A 21,248-nucleotide genomic window follows, 5' to 3' on the forward strand; every position below is an offset into this window, starting at 1 on the left:
AGACTTCATTATCATAAGATATCGTGGATTTCTCTGCTGGTGAGTGGGACATTTCAAACATACGTATTTTGCTTATAGGCAAATATTATTACAAAATTTTGAGAAATTGCATTGTCAGAAACTCTAAAAACTTTAAGGGGCGAGGAAAATAATTTTAATTGTTTTAATGTTTGATCTGCTACTCATAAACTTGTTTCAGGTCTTGATAAAAAATAAACCATTTTTTTTTTGGGCTCTTTAAGGAAGCGAATTTTGGGGCGCCATTCTCTTACTTTTCAAAAGCAATTGGTACTTTCCTGTTTGTTCTACTATATCAGCTTTACGGGTCAGTGATAAATCCTCTTACCGGCGGCAAATTGATCAGATGATCGAAAAGAGATTGCAACCAGAATATTTCCTTTACTTCAGAACCAGACAATCTATTTTTCTTTGTGAAACAATTTTAAAGGCAAGGTTTAAAAAGTTACACTTTTGAAATAGAACACAACAAATGTGTTCAACAAACAAGACAAGTTAAAAACTGTTGTAACCAGAACACAATAAACGCGAATTACGCTGTTGCATCATCAGTTCATAATTCTTCAAAGTTGCTGGTTTGAAATCATAAATTGAATTCTAAACAGAACTCGTCTTAAGGTTTTGTGCTTCAGAAGCAATTACAGTGTCTGAAAATAATAAAGAACGCTTGGTCAGAAAAGGTACCAACCGATGCTCAGAATTTGCCATGTAACGCTTCTACGTTGACACAAAACACGTTCATAAATTATATGGCTGCATTAACACTTACATGTACTCATCAAGAAGCTCTCTCTTAAAAGTTACCTTTTTTAGCAGTGTAATGAGATGGAAAACTATGACAAGTTTTCCCTAACAAGTCTACTTGCCCAAAACCTGACATGTATTGGTCGTCGATAGCTTTTGAATATGAAGACCGGTCAAAAACGTAATATGGTACTATAGACAGTTGCTCACGAAGTTCTAACGAGGTTTACGAATACTTAGTATTTATAAAGTTTACCTCAATAAGTGTGACTGTCTATAGTTTTGTTGAAAAATCCTGTGTTGAAATAAACATTGCAAAATGGTCTAGAAACATCGGATCGTTCTAGTGGATTAAATAAGCCGACTTTTCTCAAAGTCCTTTGCTCGCAATCAATTCAGCTTTTGAAGCTTCATTTGTAACTGCAGGCATGCATGTCTATGATTTATTAGAATTTGGTGGTAGATCGTTACTTTTCATTCCATGGAAAAATAGCTACTGACAATAGAGCTTTTAAGTCAGGTATTCAGTAAACAAAGTAAAAGGATCTTCGTTATGACAACTTCAAGCACATTTCGAAAACCTGAAATGGAATTTTGATTCTGTTGGCATAGTTTGAGGACAGGCGACAATATGAAAAAGTAGCCCAAAAATAATGAAAAATACAGATAAAAATAGTTATAATAGTAAAAATCGAGTAATAGGTGAGTAACTCATAGAAGTAAGGAAAATGTCATGGGGCGGTTGAGGAGTGCGTTACTTTTACAAATAGTTAGGGGGGATTTTTGTTGTGAAAAAGGCGCAATGAATTCGATAGTGAACATCTAACTCTACCAGGGCATGACCCATTTTCAGTGCCAGGATTGGAATTAGCGTAACATTTGCTCTTCAGAGTGTCGCAGATTTACCGGCGCAGCGACATATCATGTTTCCATTGAAATATGATGGGATCTCCACAAACCTAAAGCACGGCCCAGCCAGCGACTTTTAGCAAACACTTCCTGGAATCTCCGATTTATCTTTTCCGTTCTTTTGTTTCTTTGTTTGTTTTATATAGGAAAAACCCAAATGGTGACCTTGGTACTTTTGGGGAATTTTATTGGTACAAATTTCAACAGCTCAGGACGGAACTCAAATTAAACCAGGATGAGCAAGCTTTGACGACTTCTATAAGGACTTCGATGAACTCGCATAAGTACCCTCATGAATGCCGTCCTCAGAGATCTCGGCGATAGGTCGAAACAATTCAAGCAATTAAACCCAATGCGCGGCCTGAATTTTGATCTGTGGCTTCTTCATCCAATGCTTCGAGCTTGTCTACTGTCTCTAAGCAAAGACTTAAAAAGCAACGACGCGAAGGATAGGTTAGCAGCTGGACTTAGGGAAAGGCTAAACAATTCACTGATATTTTTGATGAAAGAAAAAGCAGATTACTCACAGAAGAGATCAAAGAGGCGTGTAAAAAGAAGCAAGGTGATAAAACATTTTGCTCGTCTTCGTCTGAACTTGTTCAACTCGTGGATACCTATCAAGAGGTGAAATACGAAAGCAGAACAAGTGTGAAATGGAATGCATTTCTTTTGCAATTTGTGATGTTGAAGCATAATAGTCCAGGCGAGTTTGACACAGTATTTTCAGAAACAGTTATGGAACTAAACGACATCCTTGTCAGAAAATAGGAGCAAATCTTCAAATTCATCAGCGGCGGACAGATAACTGAATGAGATTATGTCCTTCGTATCAGGGTTAGAAACAATTAAATCGGGTTGTGACACCTCATGGGACCTTCCAAATATCACGAAGAAGAGTGAATGCATGTTCTGGGAAGCGATTGTACAGGTAGACGTTTATCTGCGATCTCTAAGGCCTCCTGCGGCATGAAACGTTCAAAGATTACTTAACACCAACATAGATTATCCAACTTTCCTGAGACTCACTGAAATGGACAGAATCCTCGAGATTGTCCAAAATCAAAAGACAGCTATGAATAAACTTGTTGAATGGTTGAATACTGAGTTGACCAAGAAAATAAATGAGAGATTCAAGGGTCTTCAAACCTATTTTCAAATGGTGGAGACCTTCGAATAGGTGAAAGCCAAGGCTGATGTCAACTTTATCAATCAACGTGTTGGCAAGTACAAAAGTGAAATTGGTTCCTTAAGTAAACAGCTCGGCGATAAATTCAACGAAATCTTGAATTTAGCCATAGCAGCAGTTGCCCGCGAGATTGCTGAAGACACAACTCAGGTGTGACTGGCAGCCGCCGTCGTGATCAAGGAACCCCCTAGAAAAGCTTTTTGGAGGCTCAAGTGTGGGAGACTTTATGGACAGATCAGCGAAGTTGGAGAGAAGTTTAACTGAATCGGGTAAAGTAGCCCTGCTGGATAACATAATAAGCATTTCCAGCAGGTTTCAAAACAACATTGGTGTGCTTGAGCAAATATTTTTATTATAGATGCTGGAAATGAAAAGCAGAGTGCTGATTTTGAAACCCATAAACAAAAATTTCTAGCATACTACGCAGCGAAAGATCCAAAATTAGGGAAGCCGGAGTTAACTGGCATAACCAGAACCAGGGAAAATATGATTGATGACGCTTGTGAAGTGATTTTGAGCAAGGAAACTATTCTTGCCCTAAGTATTTTTGCGTATGTAAAAAGCTCCGGTTTGGGTTCAAAAACAAAGGTTCTTGCACAGGAAATGATCGCGACCTGTGAAGAAGTGTGCGACTTTTTATTCGAGCTTCTAGAGGCCATGGCAACTTATATGAGATCTGTGACGTCTCTAAACGCCGCAGCGAGTATTACGGTTGGCTATGAGGAAGGTTCTAGTGAGGATTATTAAGGCGAAAGTGTTGTACAGAGCCTTGAAGTTCCAGCAATGGTCTCTTTTATTTCCTACAAAACCAATCTCTGGCAGATAATTGAATCGTACTGTGACTTACTAGAATACAAAGGAGGTGGATTTCGCCCTAGTATGTGCCAAAGTATAAACACTAACATTGCAAATCTTGTTTCCCACGTATATCTCAAAATCACAGAGATGTAAAGGCTTACTAGAACGTTTCAATCACAATTTTATCGGCAACCAACAGCCTGGACTAATCATTATGCGGGAAAACGTCACACCTTCAAGATACCAAACAGGAGGTGGTTGGTCGATAACCATTTGATAAACGAACGGGAAGAAGGATCTGTTATTTTCGTGAAGAAATTCGGGGTGTTTGTACCAACACAAAATGTAACAGAACGCATGGTGTGGGTTGAGGTGCGAATTTACTTCACCTAATGAAAAAAATTACTTCACAGTTCCAGGAAAAAGTTTCGTCGTTGAGTACATGGAGGAAACTGATTCCTGCAGAAAAGAAAGCGAAGCTTTGACAAACCCTTATGGCTCCAATTTACCCAAGCTGTGTGCACTGAATTGTGACGAAAACAACTGTCAGGAGCTTTTGCAAAAGACGGCTTTGTTCGCATCAGTTTATTTGCAATGGCATGTCAGTCCAGTTCCTGATCCAGCAACGGTCGTGAATCTAAAAGTTGGAGTTAAGCTTTGCATCTTATATTCATCAAGGATTTCCATGAAGATTAAGAAGTTAAGAGACAGAGCAAGAAAGAACTCACGGCGTGGAAAGAAGACCCACTGATGTCGCGCTCTAGAAAGGAGATACAGGTGCATGGACCATGTGTCCTGAAGGTTTAAAATCGATGCTTGATGGCTACTACTGAGGAAAGATTTACCAAAAAATTAATCAACTAACTTGATACTATACTGCACGGGAAAAAAACTGAAACGCTTTCATGATGACATGATAATGGTGTTGCGAGCATGGTAAAATGAAGATGGAGACGATGTCACTAAAAACGGAACATACACTGAACTTCTGCAATTACAACGATAATGAACAAAATGAAGATTAAAAATGAAACCGGATAAAAATTTCACATGTCTGATTACGTAGCACCAAGAGAAAATAATGGGACCTTTATTTTCACTTCTAGCCACTCAGTGGTTCGTTCACGGCTCCCATTTCCCCCTCCACTATCCACGATCGGTATTCTTTCAGGCGATGAAAAAAATTTGCACACACCGAAGTGAACAGCTTAACAATAGAAATCATAGGTTAAAGCAAAAAAAAAAAAAAATGTAACAGGTGTCCTATAGTGTGCTCTCTTGATATTTTGATTAAGACTTGTAATTCCATTGGTGCTCTTTCAAACTTTAATTTAACCGAGAGAAAAGAAAAAAAACTTGCACAAGGAAATCTGACGGAAAGATACATTATCGATTCAATTTATAAACCAAATTATCTTGTAATATTTCCACCCCCGAAAAAAAAAAATTTCCTCAAGGTTTTACCATAGCTGTTTTCACTCCGGAAAATCGTTTCGTGTCACACATTAAAAACTGAAAAACGCTGGCCCGCTTTGTTTTCTGGATAATGAATCAGAATTGTTAAAATATATTCCGTAGAGTTACTTCTGCAATCAGGATTAATAACTGAAAAGCTTTTAGCTCTAAACAGATGCAGATGCATATTTTCCGTGTGCTTCTCCCAAAAATCAATGCAAGAGTAAATGTAATGAGCCTCTGATTAATAACACAAACCCAGCTTAAGATTTTTAGGTAAGATAGTTAGCCAATAATTCTCTGTGAAATCGTTTGTCTCATAAATCTAGAGTTATGAGACTAAAACGAGGTCGACAAGATTTCCGTATAACCTTATACTTCATTATACATACAGTACCTAGATAGTAAGAAAACAATGGAAAAAACACAACATTTATTTAAAGTAGAGTTGAGGTTATTCGGAAATCTTTCCTAGAAGGTCCTTTGACTTTGGCACAAAAGAATATAATTTTGCTGCAAGAGCTGCTGCATTCTGTTGCTAACGGAGTGTGAACATTGTTCTTAAATAACCGACACAAGATTCATTCAGAAGCTCTTTGTAAGCAGCTGTTCTCTCTACCAGTTAAAACTTCCAAACTTCAAAAATGTGAACATTCGAGCAACGAGATGCTTGTCTTGCTTACAAAGTTTTTTAAATAAGATGCATACAGTTATAGGTCTACATACCTTGTACCTTGCAATAGTGATGATGCAGAGGTAAGTAATCGGGATAGTGAGGCTCGTTGCTGATAAGCGTCCGTTCAAATATGTTTTTCATCAATCTTTCTCTCTCGGCAGAGTTTCCATTATAAAATGTTCAAATTCAGTATTTTTTCCCGCCGGTTAGCCACATTTCGTGCAGTCCGCGTTCGTTTACTAGTACCTACTCTTCTCGCGCCGTATATGACGAGAACGCCTGACTTATTTAATACGAATTTAAAAATGTTGCTGGAATGTTACATTTTTGGCTCAATTTGGGCGATTTGGTGAATCTGTAGTCTTGAATTTCTATTGAGGTTCGTTCTCCTGGCCTCGTTGAAGGTAGTCTGGATCGACAAATCCTCGTTATTTGAATCCAGCGAGACAACGAAAGCCGGTGATCTGGGAATAAGACTTTTCAGCGGATGCTACATAAAACTATTTGAGAATGCGCGTTAGTCCAGAAAATCCAATATGGCGGATTGATTAACCATCAAAACATTTGAATCCCCTTTGCGTTTATAAAGCACACATCTGGTTTTTCCCGTCGTGTGACACAGCGAGATGGAAGACGAGGACCTGGAAGAAATGCGAGCGCTGAGAGGTAAAAGTTATAAGAAGAATGTTTACAAATTTCAGGCATCACTTCCATCAGCTTTGATTGAGGTCGAAGCGCATGAAATTCGAAATTTCAGCTTCATATAGTTCTTTCAGAAACTTTTTGTGACATATTCAAATATCGAGGGTACAATGGCGACTAGGAGTCATCAATTCGTTGATAACTCTAAAATGAGCTGTCACTCAAATACGTTTTACTCTTGTTTTGTTGCTAGCCTCTTCCAAATACAACCAGTCAAACTCAGTTGCTCACATTTTTCGCCCCTCACGGAGCCGAGAGCAAGACAGGAGCGAGAAAATCACGCGCACTTCAGGAGAATCAACACGAGCGACATCAACAGAGCCTTTGGCTGTATCATTCAAGGGTGGAGGTACAGAGGGTTCCGTGACAAATTGAATTTTTTTACTTTTTCTGCGTACGCTGCAGAGCTTTCAGATAAATATGGTTAAAAATCATACAGTATTTGAAAGGAAGAACCTTGCGGTTATCCCTATAGAAAGGGCCTTCTTTATTCTGAACAAGAATTTCTACTGTTGGAAGTAAGTACAAAGAAAAAAAAGTAAAACTATAGTTACGAGGATGATTGATTTTATAGGTAAATTAACCAAAGCAGTAGTTTGCTTCCTCAAAATCAACTGTTTAAATCAGAAACCTTGAATGTGTGGCAAATGATAGTTTCAGCATGAGAGTGGTGAATTAAATTTGTTTGTGTGAGTCTCAAGCTCAAAACATCAAATTTGAGAGCTCTGATGATATGGCTAAATGCCCAAACTTCAAAAGTAGTACTGTTGTAATTGTGGTTTGTTTTTTTTTTTTAAAGCTGATTTAAGAAAGGAAAGTGAAACTTCAGATTCAATGGAGGCCCTGATGGGGTTTTCAGGTTTTGGTAAGTTATTTTTATTATTGATATGAAATGAAAAGTGTTGATGTTTGGTGGTTACAAAATTTTATACCCCTGTGCAGCCATGTAACATTCTCTATTTAACTTTTCAGGAGTAAACTCCCATCAATGTATCACTTTGATCTTCAATGGAAATCTCATCTTCTGAGTACTTTTTGTATCCCAAGCTATTTGCTTTAGCTAGAAAATCAAGATAAATTTAGTCCTTTTACTCCAAATATCTCATTAGTAATTCTCTTTACTGTCTGCCATGTAATTTTTAAAATATTGGTTTGGAGAGCTATTTTGGTATTGGATCAACTTATAATACCCTAATTGATATTTTTCTTTATTCTCATCACTTGTTTGCTTAATATTGTCTGGACATTGTAAGGAAAAATTTTGTCTTGGTCACTCTTGGGAGGAATCTAACAAGAAAGACTCTGGGTTGAATAATTATTTGTTTTTATCTGTATAGAGAGATAACAGAGCCAAGAATAATTACAGTATATGATTTATGATAACAGTATTATTTGAAGCAGTGGGAATCTAGTGAAAAAGAAAAAAAATGGAAGGCTTCTCTGTCAGCCTGAAATGATAATTGATGAGTAAAACGCTGCATGTAAATGTAGAATAGTTTGTACTTTTCATTACATGTGCTTGAACTTTTAGGAAAAAAGGCAGCAAAACAATTTAATGTGGATGATATGTTTGAAAAGGCAAGACGAACAGCCAAGGAAATGTCAATTAGTAGACAAAAAGGTACAGTATAATGGCTCGGACAGTATTATTATGAATCATTAATAATGATCTAATGTTTTTATCTAATGGTCAATCCAATGCTTTCTTATTTTACCACCTCAATAATCTCATTATCAAATTACTAAATTACAATTTTCATGGACTAACCCCACTCCTAATTATTTGTATTTTCACTACTGTACAGTGTAGGTAAAATAACTAAAATTACAGCCTGGGCCAACTTTAAATATTCTATGTTTTTCTTGCATTTAGACTCATTGATGGAAACTGTCAATGGTGACGATGAACCTGCTCCCTTTGTCATCATGCCACCATCATCTAATAATATTGAGGTAAAAGGACTACATTGGAAATTTATCAATGGCAGTCAGTACTAATTATAGGAGTGATTTGAACTCGTGGTCAAGGTAAAGAATTAGAAGACTAGGTGTTGACACAAGAAACAGAAGAGGTTAATGTTTGCACTTTATATTAACAAAAAGTCAAAAATTCTGGTCTGCTCTTCTCCTGGTAATGTTCGTGTTAATTGCACAGTTATCCTTGTTACACCTCGTTACACCTCATTACACCAAAGGGTGTATTTAAATGTTTCTGAATCCTCTCTGGGTTAGTTCCAGTCCTTGCATAAATAAATTCTTAATTGGGAAAATCAAGGAGAGACATAGTGCTTAATGGTAAGTGCACTAGACTCCAGGTCAAGAGGTCTGAGGTTGAGACCTAGCCAGGTCAATGTGTCGTGTTCTTGAGCAAAATACTTTACTTTAACAATGGCTCTCTCCACCTAGGAGAATAAATGGGTGATGGCTAACTGTCAGGAAAGCCTGAAATGAAATGTTGGGGTAAGCTTGCAATGAACAAGCATCCCATTTAGGGGGAGGGTAGTAATACTCCTAGTTGCTTTATGCTAAGGAAACTGGGATGAGGTGCAGTTGAGTGGGCCACTAGGCTCAAGTACAGACTCTACCTTTTTGCCCTCTACCAATAATCAGGTAGTTAGTCATTTATTTTATCAGTTATAATAAAGATGATGTGATGTGCTGAAACAAAACACTTTTGTTAATAATTAAAAGCCTTTTTCGTAGAAACCAGACAGAAACAAGCACAAAGACCATGATGATGATGATGATGATGATTATGATAATAGTGATGATGAACCTGATGAAGAGGTAATTCAGTTATAAAGTCCATCTGGAGGATGAGTTTATATCACAAACATAATAGCTATTCCACCTCTGTTACACATTGCTGTTGTTCTATACACAAGTATTTCTCAACCTTTTTATGTTTAATACATGAATACATGTTAGTAATGTGAATCTGAAAGTACTACATGTTGTGGTGTAAAATACCTTTTATGGACTTGTGACTCACACTCAAGTCTGATATCAGTTGAAAATAATTACTGTAACTTGAAGCAGCTTGTTATATGACTTAATCTGTGACCAACCTTTGATAGATATATAGTAATTGTTGCTCTAAAGCGCATTCCAACTGTTTTAATGTACCTGGCACTTACATTATTAGCTTTTATTATATTGCTGCAATGCCTGTGGGCAATATGAAGAGAATCCTGTTCTGATTGGCTACCTGAACAAGTAAGATGGGTCCCTCTTGCCTGCTCGGGATTGCGAGCTTTGATACTGCACAATAAAAATTTACGTGGAGTGGACTTAAAAAAGCCCACAAACAGTCAAAATAAAGAAACATAAACGACTCTTGTGGGTTTATTGACAAAGTTGGCTTTCTTTCCTGCCTCTGGAAATAAACAAGTCATTCTTGATTCTTAGTAAAGCAATATTTTTTTGCTATTAAACAATCCATTATTTGCTGAGCTTGTTAAGTCAAGATTGCTGGATGTAAGCCTCGTGCTTTTTGTGTGATTTATAAACCTGGTCTTTGTCTCAGTCTATAAAAATGCAAAAAAAAAAAGAACTTGGCCAATATTCAGCCATCTTGGCCTCACACTTGATCAATAATGGGTATACCACTGATAGTTATTTCCATGTGCCCTTTCCTTTTTGTCCTTAGAGCATTGAGAAAAGGATACCTATCAGTCATGAAATTTCACTAGACCATGGAAACAAAACAGTTGAGTTGTCTTAATGTTAATTATTAGTATCTTAAATTACCATGTAATTCCTGTTCAAATTATCAGTGCTCCAGTGTATCTGGATTTTGAGTTGTGTTGCTTTGTATTGTGACATCATTATACATAGAAAGAGGTCTGATTCCAAGGAAGAGTTCTGTCTTTTGAGAGTAATGAGAGATTTATTTTGACCAGATTAGGCTGATACTCAAAGAACTATCATGCCAATCCTTCCATACAAATGAGAAGTGATAATTTTTGCAGTGTGGGGCCAACATAGTGGTAAAAATTATTTAAACTCAAAAACCACCAAGATCTGATTGTTAATTCTCCCCTCTAGCTGCCTCTCATTTCTTTGTAATATAATAATGAAAATTTGGTGCTAGATCAAGATAACAATTTCTGTCACTGAAACACTGTACTGAAGCAAGACCAATGAAATTCCTTACTACTTTTGACACTCAGTTGAAATTTCTCAATCTTGCTGTCTTAGGTCTCTGCCCTTGCTCTGGATCCATCAGGATCACGCCTTGTGACTGGAGGTTATGATTATGAGGTACTGTAACAAAAACTTGAATTGTGACTGCACCTGCCCATGTATATGTTGACTGATTGTTAAACTGATAACTTGGGTTGTGATTAACTAACTTCTATGGTTAAAAATGTAGCATTTGCTTGTTTTTGTAAAACACTCTTTTATTTATCAAAGTATCTGATTTAGATTAGTGAATAAAGGGGGTAAGTTTCTAAAGAAACTGTGGTGCTGCATCAGTAGGAGAGTATAACAGGGTAATTTAGTGTTATCAACTGAGTTGATAATGTAAATTGACCTCCATAAAGAGTTTTGAAGCTGATGTTTTGAGTGTTAGCCCTTCATCTTCCCTCTGTCAAAGGGCTGATGCTTGAAACGTCAGCTTTGAAACTCTTTATGGTTGTCAATTTACCTTATCAAGTCATTTGATAATACTTAATTGCCCTGGTTAAGATAAGGGTCAGGATAAGATCTGTGGTCTCATGATGAGTCTGACCTTGATTAATTGTTAGTGTCTGTTGTTCATTTCAGGTAAAGTTTTGGGATTTTAATGCCATGGATGCTTCTCGTCGTGCCTTTAGAACTCTGCAGCCTTTTGAGTGTCATCAGATCAAGTCAATACAATACAGTATCACTGGAGATGTCATTTTAGTTGCTTCTGGAAATGCTCAGGTAAATTGGTTATGCTGTATTGCAGCCAGTAGGCCACAAGTTTCTTTTAGAGAAATGGAGATATGTCTTCTTTTAGAAAATGTGCTTAACTCCCCCTTCAACTAGTTTTATAAAATTGTCAACCAAAGAAAAATTTGAATTAGGGCAGATGCATCGATGGTATAATTAAAGACTAGAATGCAGAATAATAAACATGCAAGATTTTCAGGATGTTGATGGGCTTTGATCAGATGATTGAATTTGAGTAAAAAAGAGTATAAATTCACTCTTTAATAGCCCCTAAGAGTGACAAGCATATAGTTTCTCTCTATGTATCACCACATGATGAATCTTTAACCCTTTAACTCCCAAGATCTGATTGTAATTTCTTCCCTCTAGCTGCTACACATCTCCTTATAAATCAATAATAAAAATTTGGTGTTAGATCAAGATAACAAACTCTACTGCGTAAATTCGGCATTCTCATTACCTGTTTGCTGGGGAACACATGGATATTATAGGGAGAAGTTACATGCTGATCACTTCTGTAAGCGATTAACAAGTAACTTAAAATAATTTGATTACCAGTTCAAGTTATGTTTTAATTTCAGGCAAAGGTGATTGACAGAGATGGGTTTGATGTCCTTGAATGTGTGAAAGGGGATCAGTATATTGTTGACATGGCGAAGACCAAAGTATGTTTATGCATTTGTGTTTGTTTGTTTTTAATTTATGAATGATTCTTAGCCCTTTTTAACCCTTTAACTCCCAGATCAAATTTGTTATTCTCCTCATTGTCAACCACACAATACTTACAGTGTTAGTTCAGAGAATTTATTATTGGATCACCTAATTATCCCCAAATTGATATTTTTCTCTATTCTCATCACTTATCTGGTTGATATTGTATTGATATTGTAAGGAGAAATTCTGTCTTGGTCACTCATGGGAGTTAAAGGGTTAACCTAAAATCTGAAAGCTGATTCTCTTCAGGAAGAAAAGGCATGTCCTTGTTGGTCATTCATATGAATTTAGGTTTATAATGTAACAATTTTTTCAGAATGATGGTTTTACTAATTGTTGTAATATGTCTGCCTGACCATGTATGAAAATTTCAAGGAAAATTCATTGATTTATTGTTTCAGGGAGTTAGAATGTTATGGCTTATGTATTCATTCAACATGAAATCAAGTATGGAGGAAAGATTTATTTGGGAGCAGAAATGATAACATTTATTTTAGTTACCAGTATACCTAAATTATCTTTTCAAATTTGTATGTGATGATGGCTAGTGCAAAATTTTTAAAAATTTATTGCTATTTTTCCTTTTCTTTTTCCTAAACCATAAAACTAGGTGTTTTTTAATTACTTTCATACCACTGAAAGTTTGCACATGTGATGATCATAGAAAAAGCACAAAAAATTTTTGAGGGCCTTAAACATGGTGAAACTAACTTATTATGGGTGCCTTTTTGATGATATTTGATAATTTCTTTTTCATATACATGTCACTCTTACTTTTCGTAGGGACATGTTGCAATGTTGAACAATGCATGCTGGAATCCAAAGGTCAAAGATGAATTCATCACATGCAGCAATGATGGGTTTGTGAAAAGTCTTTGTTTTGCTGTTTATGTTTAACACATAGATCCAGATCTGAGTTTTTTTTCCATTTTTTTTTTCAATTTGACCACCGATGTCATGCATTCAAGTTAAAGGGAGATGGAAAAGATGCACATTTCACCTTTTGATCATGGTGAACATGCATAGAAAGTAGCAATAGTTTTGATATTACTTTTAATACTGCTCCTTTGTAGTGTGATTCTTGATAGACACATTGGAAATTGTTTTTGGAAGTTCTCACCTAATACCCCTCATCAAGTTAGGAATGACAGTTTGTTCAATTTTCTGCTGTCCCTTTGACTCTACATTAATGCCATGCGTGTGTGTCTGTTCTTATGAAGCTATTTCCTCAAAAATTCTTTGTTTTACAGGACTGTCAGAATATGGAACACAGAAAATCCTAAGAAAAATAAAACTGTTATCAAGACCAAGAACAAACAAGGTGAGAAAGTCCTGCGCTTACTAGACTACGACGAAGACTACGACGAAGTCTTCGGCGAAGTCTGTCGCGCGAGTCATTTTTCGTGTATCTCACCGCAAAGTTCCGCGCAACGCCTACCATTTTTTTTTTCACCGATTTCTTTTGACTCGGAGGGAGGAACTACTGGCAGTCTATGGGCTTACAGTGCCTGCTATTTGTCTCTGCAGCAAAGAGTATCGGTAGTTTTCTTTAAAATGCACGTTTTGTTGCAACATCTGTTTTTACGCAGGGAAGAAGACAATTCCGACGCATTGTTGCTTTAGCAAAGATGGACGGATAATTGCTGCTGCGTGTCAGGTGAGCTGTGACTACCACATATACGTAGAATAGCTGGACTGTGAACAGTTTCTCTTGTTTGTGAATAGAAATTAAGGAAACTGAGCACAGACGTTTCCGAGATGCAAACGGCAGCTGCTAATATAACGTTACTCCTTCTGCAGCGATTTGACATCAAGCAATCCTCCAAAAGCCAGAAACAAAAGATCTAGGCCATGTTCCATGGAACGGAACATTGAACTTCGTTTGGTGTTCGTTTCCCATGAACGTCTTTGTTTAACCCTTTACACTCTAACATCAGTATGCATATTCTCCATACATTTCCTAAGGTGCTGACAAGGAGAATTTGTTCAACAATCTAGAGCTACTATCATTGATGATCATTTCCTTTTTTCTTGTGGCCTTAATTAGTGATTTAGGGGGTGATATTGTAAGGAGAAATTAGATGCTGGTCACTCTCAAGTGTTAAAGGGTTAAGGCTCTACACTGATAAGCCCCCTCTGGTGAAGGTAAAGTTTGCCAACGGGCCTGACTTACGCAGAGCTATTTCCGATTGGGTGTTGATAATCCAGGATTTGTTGGGTTTTGCTTTACGTCGCCTTGAGATTGGTCCAAAGACTAGCGCCACTTTCTCAACCAATCAGATCTCAAACTATAACCGACATCGGCCTAGTCACTCGCATTTTCCCGCCTTAGGAACGGTTTTCTTTTAACACTGAATTCTTATTGGCTCCCTATATTTCCCTTTGCTTTAATTGGCTATTTTGAGCACTTTGGATTTAGTTTTACGACACACTACTTTCTGTACCACAATGGGTAGTATTGCTGCTCTGCAAGAGTGGTATGCTTGTCTATCGCAGACTACCACTAACATTTCGTCACAGTTTTCTGACAATTCGCACCATTTACCCGTCTACACTCCCACAGGGGTTTTAATTACTTTTTCCATAAATGGTTGCCTATGGTTTCATTAACGGCCTGTGTTCGTAAAAGGGAAGATAAAGCGAAATCCAAGCTTTAGCCGAAATGGGCCCTTGACAATAAAGTCAGGGTCTTACCTGAGAACATAACGCAGTGGGCCGGTTATCAAGATGAAGTTAAGCCGTTGTTCAACAAGACCGCGTTCTAAGCCATCCTCGATTTAGCCGAACCCATTATCTGAACATTTATTTTCATGAACAGTATTAAGAGAGCCGAAAGCTAATAGTGAAAGGACATTTGTTTTAAATAAATCAACCCTCTTGTAGAGAATCCCTGATCATGAGGTCCACTGATCACGTAAAACCGGTGTTTGGGTTAGACCTGGTGTAAATAACCTGCCCAATGACTTTTTGTTCAGTCAGAGTCCAGCTCACCAATCGTTTGGCCTCTACATCTCCTGGCAATTGCCTAAAGAAAGCATTAGTTGCACTGGCGAAGGATGAGCTTTTACGCGTCTATCACTGCATTGTAAATGAAAACAACAATAACAACAGCTATCTCTGGTTTATTTTTTTGTTTGTTTTTTTTTTCCTTAGGATGGCTCCATTCAAGCGTGGGATACCAGAAAACCCTTTGTAAGTCTCCGTTTTTTCCTTGCTATGATGATACCATTTCCTCTGCCTCTATAGGAGTGAAGCATGGTCATTTGAATACATGGTTTGAATACCAATCTGCATCAGAGCAATTGTAAGTTGAGAGTCGAAAGTAAGTCGGGATTGCATTAAGTTTCCTTTACTGCGCTCCATGATTGGTTCAAGTCATTGTGTACATTCTCCATACTGTTCTCTATACATTTCCTATCATGCTATCCTGGCCCTGGTCATTCGAAGGGTGGATAACGCCATCTGCTGGATAACGCCATCCACTGGATAAATCTCTATCTGGTGGATAGCGCGGTACGTTTTGTTCACATTTACCCGTTGGATAGCGGTTTATCCATAGAATAGCATTATCCGCCCTTTAAACTACTGGGCTCTGGAGCCTGAATTTGTTCACTTACCTAGAGCTTCATTCGTTGGTGATCACTTTCCTATTCTCGTGACCTTAATATTTGATTCAGCGGTGATACTGTAATGGAAATACACGCTGACTGTCATCTACTCTAAACATAAAGCATTTTTCTGAATATAAGTTTTACCTTAACAGATCCACACAACATACATTCAGCGAACTGCACATGCTCTGGGTAGTGACACGTCGTGTCTTTCCTTCTCCCACGAAGGAAACTCTTTGGCTTCCAGGGGAGGTGAGAGTAAAAAAGTGCAAAATGGAGCTTGCTGGCAAGGGGGAGGGAGCGGAGGGGAATTTGACCACGGTTCAACTTGATGACTTGGCGATTGAACTATCGAAAGCATCAATATTATCGTCACATTGGCGTTGTTTTGTTGTCAAAAATTTTATCCCTTGACCACCTCCATAAGGATGTGGTAGCTTTTTAAAGCCCCATTATAAATTTTACCTTTGTAGGCTCTGAACCCTTCACGCCCCAACATCAGTATGCATGTTCTCCATACTGTTCCTTATACATTTCCTAAGGTATTGACAAGGAGAATTTGTTAAACAATCAAGAACTTCTGTTGTTAGTGATCATCTCCTTCATTCTCGTGACCTTAATGTGTGATTCAGGGGTGAGATCGTAAAAGAGTAATTAGAAGCTAGTCACTCTTAGTTTCAAAGAGCGAAATAATGTTTCCGAGTAAAATATGTGGTTTTTATTCCAGCATTGTATTAGCTTGTCTCTAAATGGATTTTGTACTTCCTTTTTTGAGATTCCCTCCACAAACTGTGAAATTACAGGAGGAATGCTTGACTGGTAGAAGTACCTTATCTTAAACACAATGCATCCATTACTTGATTGTATCCGATCCTTCATTTGGTTCTCCTTAAAAAGCTGACTTTAAATTATTGGCTGCAGGTGACGATACTCTGAAAACTTGGGATCTGAGGAACTTCAAGGAATATCTCAATGTCGCCATGAATTTAACAAACTACTATCCACAGTAAGCCTTTATTATTAATTTTCAGTAAAATAAATGCTGTTTTTCGATGGGCTATCCAAGTGGGTGCAATTGGGCTTGTAGGGAAGGTGCCCCTTTCGAATGAGTGTAGACAGACTGGACCCAAAGTTATCACATTAGCCAAACATAACCAAGGTTAACATCAAAGGGCGTCGGTGACAGCTCGGGCTACCTCAAACGCGGGAAATCGCTTGTAGACAAGACGGTATTATTTTTGTTTTGCTTCTGGTTGTTCGAGTGTATGGCACGAGTTTACAAGACCAATCACAAAGTGTGGGAAGAAAAAAAAACCATTGCAATGCTGCTTCACTTTCTACGCTCATTTGTAAATTTCTCTCAGTTGATGAACTGATGTAATAAACCTCACGAATTAGCAAGCTTAATGAATTTTGTAAAATCCACTTTTTTTTTTCTTGTTTCTTAGAACTTCATGTCTGTTTAGTCCGGACGACAAGTTGATAGTAACGGGAACATCTGTAAAGAAAGGACAGGTAAGTCCTTTTTGACGTTGTAATTCTTCAGTCTATGGGAGAAAACAACAACAACAACAGGCAAACAAATAAGCAAACCACATATGTTGAAGGATAAAGAATGTGCTAACAAAGATAAAATCAGCTTATAGTGTCGATATATTTGTAAATATTATTGACATCCAGGCCCTCAATGACTAGAGACGTTTGAAGGAGCTTGCAAGCGACGAAAAGCAGTTGTGGTTGTCAGGAAAAACGGCAGTCCAATATCTATTTTTCTTTGCCTGACCTTTGCTTTTATTTTTTCATCGGGCTTTATTTGCCCATTTGCTCTCACGAGAGTCCATAGAAATGTCTAAGTTGTTGCTCAAAAAAATAATGTAACCAGGTTCTCCTTTTGGTCATAGGGATCAGGTCAGCTGGTGTTCTTGGAAAGGGAGTCCTTGCGAAAACTGTACGAGTTTGATGTGATGGAGTCGGTAAGTTGCTGCTGTCTTTACTCTTACTTCGTGTGTCGTTTATAAGGTTTTTTTAATTGTTAAATCACGTTCCTACTCCCCTAGCTCAGCGTGTCAAATCTGTGCTGGCCCTCAAATGAATCATTGGGCCATGAAGCGGAATAATAAATTGTGGCAGACCTACGAGTAAGGCTAACAGTAATTGGGTGGACTCTGTGTCAAGGTTCGAATCTTGGTTAGGGCTTAGATGGACTGTTATTCCATCTAGGGAAGGAGAGGGGGTTAAGAAGTGATTAACATGCGAGCCGGTGATGAGAATACCTAAACCCATCAGGTAGAAGTTTTTATCTTGATGTACATGTAACACCAAATTCTTGTAACTAATTTACAAGGAAACGTGTAGCAGTTGTTAGGGAGATTTAATGATCAGATCAAGGGAGTTAAAGTGTTAAGCTATTATGGTATATAAAGGGATTCATCAACGGTAAAAAAAGCGGAGATAATTTAAGCATCGAAATGTAACGTTTCTAAGTTGCTTTCTGTTTTGTAGAAGATTTGGTAATCTCTAAAACTGCAGCGAAATATTTAAGTATTCGAGCAGATTTTCATTGAGTGTCGAATGTCAGCCAGGATTGCGTTCCTTCTATTTCATGTCGCCTTGTGAGGGCTGTGGAAAACCCGCGTTACGTACTAAACCAGTCAGAAAAAAGATAAAACTAGTCTTGACAAGGTCACACGATTTTTCCTTTGTGTCCAAAATTATTACTTGTTTTTACTTAAAGTCATTTCTCATCCGCTCTTTGCTGATCTTTACCTTCGTTCTGATTTTCTTTCGTTTTCGATTTACAACATTCAATAGGAAGGCGCGCTAACAATCACTGTGTGTTTGGTTTTTCAGAGCGTCGTTAGCTGCTTATGGCACCCCAAGTTAAATCAGATTGTGGTCGGTTGTGGAAATGGAACTACCAAGGTATACTTTGACCCCGAGAAGAGCAACAAGTGAGTTGGCTTTAACTCTTTACACCCTAACATCAGTATGCATATTCTCCACACTGTTCTCTATACATTTCCTAAGTGCTGACAAGGAGAATTAGCTTAACAATCCAGAGCTTCTGTAGTTGTTGATCACTTCCATTATTCTCATGACCCTAATGTTTGATTCAGGGGGGATATTGTAAGGAGAAATTAGACACTAATCACTCGTTGGGGTTAAAGGGTTAAATGATTGTTAACTTTTATTTTCGTTGCTAACGTGTCTTGTGTTAGTAGTTCTTTACCGTATTACTTCTTAAAGTTGTTGTTCTCTTTGTTTATGATTTTTAAAGGGGAGCTAAACTTTGCGCTGGAAATGTGAAAAGAAAAGTCGCTTCTAAAGAGATGCCATTGAAAGATCACATTATCACTCGTGAGTATAATTCTGTGCATTTTTTTCCATTTGAGGATTAAAGAGATTCCAATGAAAACACAAAATTGATGAAATGAGATTCCACGTTCCTAATTTCTGACTAAGTTGGCTAATTTTAACCGATACTGAAATTACAATGTCTTTTGTCTTGTTTTGTAGCACATTCATTACCTATGTTCCGCGAAAAGCGATTCAAGAATAAGAAGAAGTTGAAAGAAGCAGATCGGAAGGACCCCGTCAGGTCACACAGACCGGATTTGCCAGTCACTGGCCCAGGTGAGCGTTTAGTTTCATTGATTGAATTCAAAAGGCCAACCACAGCTAAGGTAAATACAGCAGGAGAACCAATGAAGACCCTTGTGACGTGCCTTGAGTGCGAGAAAACGTGATCAACGATGTTTTAATTGGTTGTGCTTCTTTTGCACCTGATTGGTTTACAGGGTAGCTTGAGATTTCTAGACCTATCGCAGAGTGTGGTAAAGCAAAACCAAAGCAGTTTTAGATTAGATTGGGCACGCAACTGGATGATGCTCCATAGGGGACTGAAGTTTTGATAACAACTATGTATTTTGATAAAAGTAGCCTCTAAACCTGCGTAGGAAGCATTTGAGCACGGATGAGTGTAAAATATCTGCTTATTTTTATAAAATGTCAGCTAATTGATGCTGTGGCTTTTTTTCCAGGCCATGGTGGCAGAGTTACATCTGGTATGTCATTGTCAGCTTATGTGGTGAAAAGCATGGCACTGGAGATGAAAGATGATTCGCATCCTCGTGAGGCCATCCTCAAACACGCAAAGGTATACAGTGTAGCTGTGGTGTGTTCATTCTTTGTCCGAAAAGTCAATCAGCTCGCTTTCCTGTGTGCATGTTTCCTTGCCTTAATGCACCGTTATGTCCGCCTGTCTGTCGCTTGGTCTGTCAATCTTTTGACCTCTGTCTTTTTGTTTTTATATACTAGCTTATTAACGCCTGTCTTTGTCTGACTGTCTGCATACATGGCTTTCTGTATCTGTCTTTCTGCACAACTGTTTTCGTCACTTGAATGTTCTGGTTTTCTGTCTCTCTTTGTGATTGTCTGGCTCTATTCCACTGTCCGTCTGTCTGTCAGTGGCCGTCGGTCTAATTTGTCTGTTTCTCTGCCCCTGTTACTCTTGCCTGCCCGCCTGTCTGACTGCCTGGTGTCTGTCTGTCTGCCTGCCTGACTGCTTCGTGTCTGACTGTATGTATATATGTATGGTGGTAAGTCAGTCGGTGTTTGCGTCTGTCTCACCGGCATCATATTTTTCTTTTCTCAGGCTGCCGCAGAAGATCCTTACTGGGTGTCACCAGCATATGCACAGTAAGTTTGATACACCTTGAGCTATTGGCTCCTGTTTAGACCAAGTTTCGGTGCAATTATCGAACATGGATGTCAAAATCAGGCCAGCTCAGCTGTTTATTTTTAATAATGTACCAAGTACGAAGAGTGATGTTTGGGGTTTTTTTGTCTCGTCGTAAGCTGGACTCTTGACTCTCACTGTGTTGTGGATCTCATTAATTATCTTTCAGTGTCTTCGTAAAGGCCTGACTTTCTTTTTTTCCTTTCAGTACCCAACCCAGAACTGTCTTCCAAGAAGAAGAGGAAGATGACGAAGATGAAGAAGAATCTCAAAGAAAAAAGATGAAATTATTGTAGGATATGAAATGGAGGCAGGAATAAAACAGCGGTGAGGGACTGGGCCCATCTCCTGGTGTCATGAAACAAACAAACAAAAATCGTATTTGAGACTTATACGCTGTTATAAATGCCAATAAAGTTAAGAGGACCATTCAACGTGTGTTTGCCATGATCTCTCTTTCGTACCACAATCAAAGGCTTGCTGAAGTTTTAAATCGGGGGTTGTTTGCTCTTTTGGGACATAAAATTCTTCATAACAAATTTGCGAGAGACCGAAGAGCGACGTGTGTATTTTCGTGCTGCCCTTGTCCACAGATATTGACTGGAACCAAATACATTTACTGCAAAGTCGCACGGCAATATCTCCGTTGTCGCTAACGTCTTCTTTACTCCTTTCAAAACCAGAGTAAGCTGCGAACCAGACGAATATTTGAAATCCACAATGGTGTAAATGCCCTTATTAGCTCACAAACGGTTTGAGAGGAGAAATTAAGCTAAG

General features: G+C 38.0%; 1 protein-coding gene and 1 pseudogene across 1 annotated transcript; both read left to right on the forward strand.

Moving 5' to 3' along the window:
• The first annotated feature begins 1,415 nt into the window (after positions 1 to 1,415).
• On the forward strand, positions 1,416 to 4,406 carry LOC131798908 (uncharacterized; annotated as a pseudogene).
• Positions 4,407 to 6,250: 1,844 nt separating this feature from the next.
• On the forward strand, positions 6,251 to 20,905 carry LOC131775348 (WD repeat-containing protein 70-like). Its single transcript, XM_066172588.1, has 24 exons — positions 6,251 to 6,452; positions 6,682 to 6,837; positions 7,288 to 7,353; positions 8,020 to 8,109; positions 8,362 to 8,441; positions 9,192 to 9,275; positions 10,138 to 10,197; positions 10,689 to 10,751; positions 11,259 to 11,399; positions 11,990 to 12,073; positions 12,906 to 12,982; positions 13,373 to 13,443; positions 13,712 to 13,779; positions 15,276 to 15,314; positions 15,886 to 15,985; positions 16,655 to 16,739; positions 17,182 to 17,248; positions 17,635 to 17,706; positions 18,584 to 18,684; positions 19,011 to 19,090; positions 19,250 to 19,366; positions 19,774 to 19,889; positions 20,388 to 20,431; positions 20,680 to 20,905. Exons 1-24 carry the CDS (start codon positions 6,413 to 6,415, stop codon positions 20,765 to 20,767), a joined length of 1,989 nt encoding a protein of 662 aa, XP_066028685.1. The 5' UTR covers positions 6,251 to 6,412; the 3' UTR covers positions 20,768 to 20,905.
• Positions 20,906 to 21,248: the final 343 nt, after the last annotated feature.

This window comes from Pocillopora verrucosa, chromosome 9 (genome assembly GCF_036669915.1).
Source record: "Pocillopora verrucosa isolate sample1 chromosome 9, ASM3666991v2, whole genome shotgun sequence".
Taxonomy (NCBI): Eukaryota; Metazoa; Cnidaria; class Anthozoa; order Scleractinia; family Pocilloporidae; genus Pocillopora; species Pocillopora verrucosa.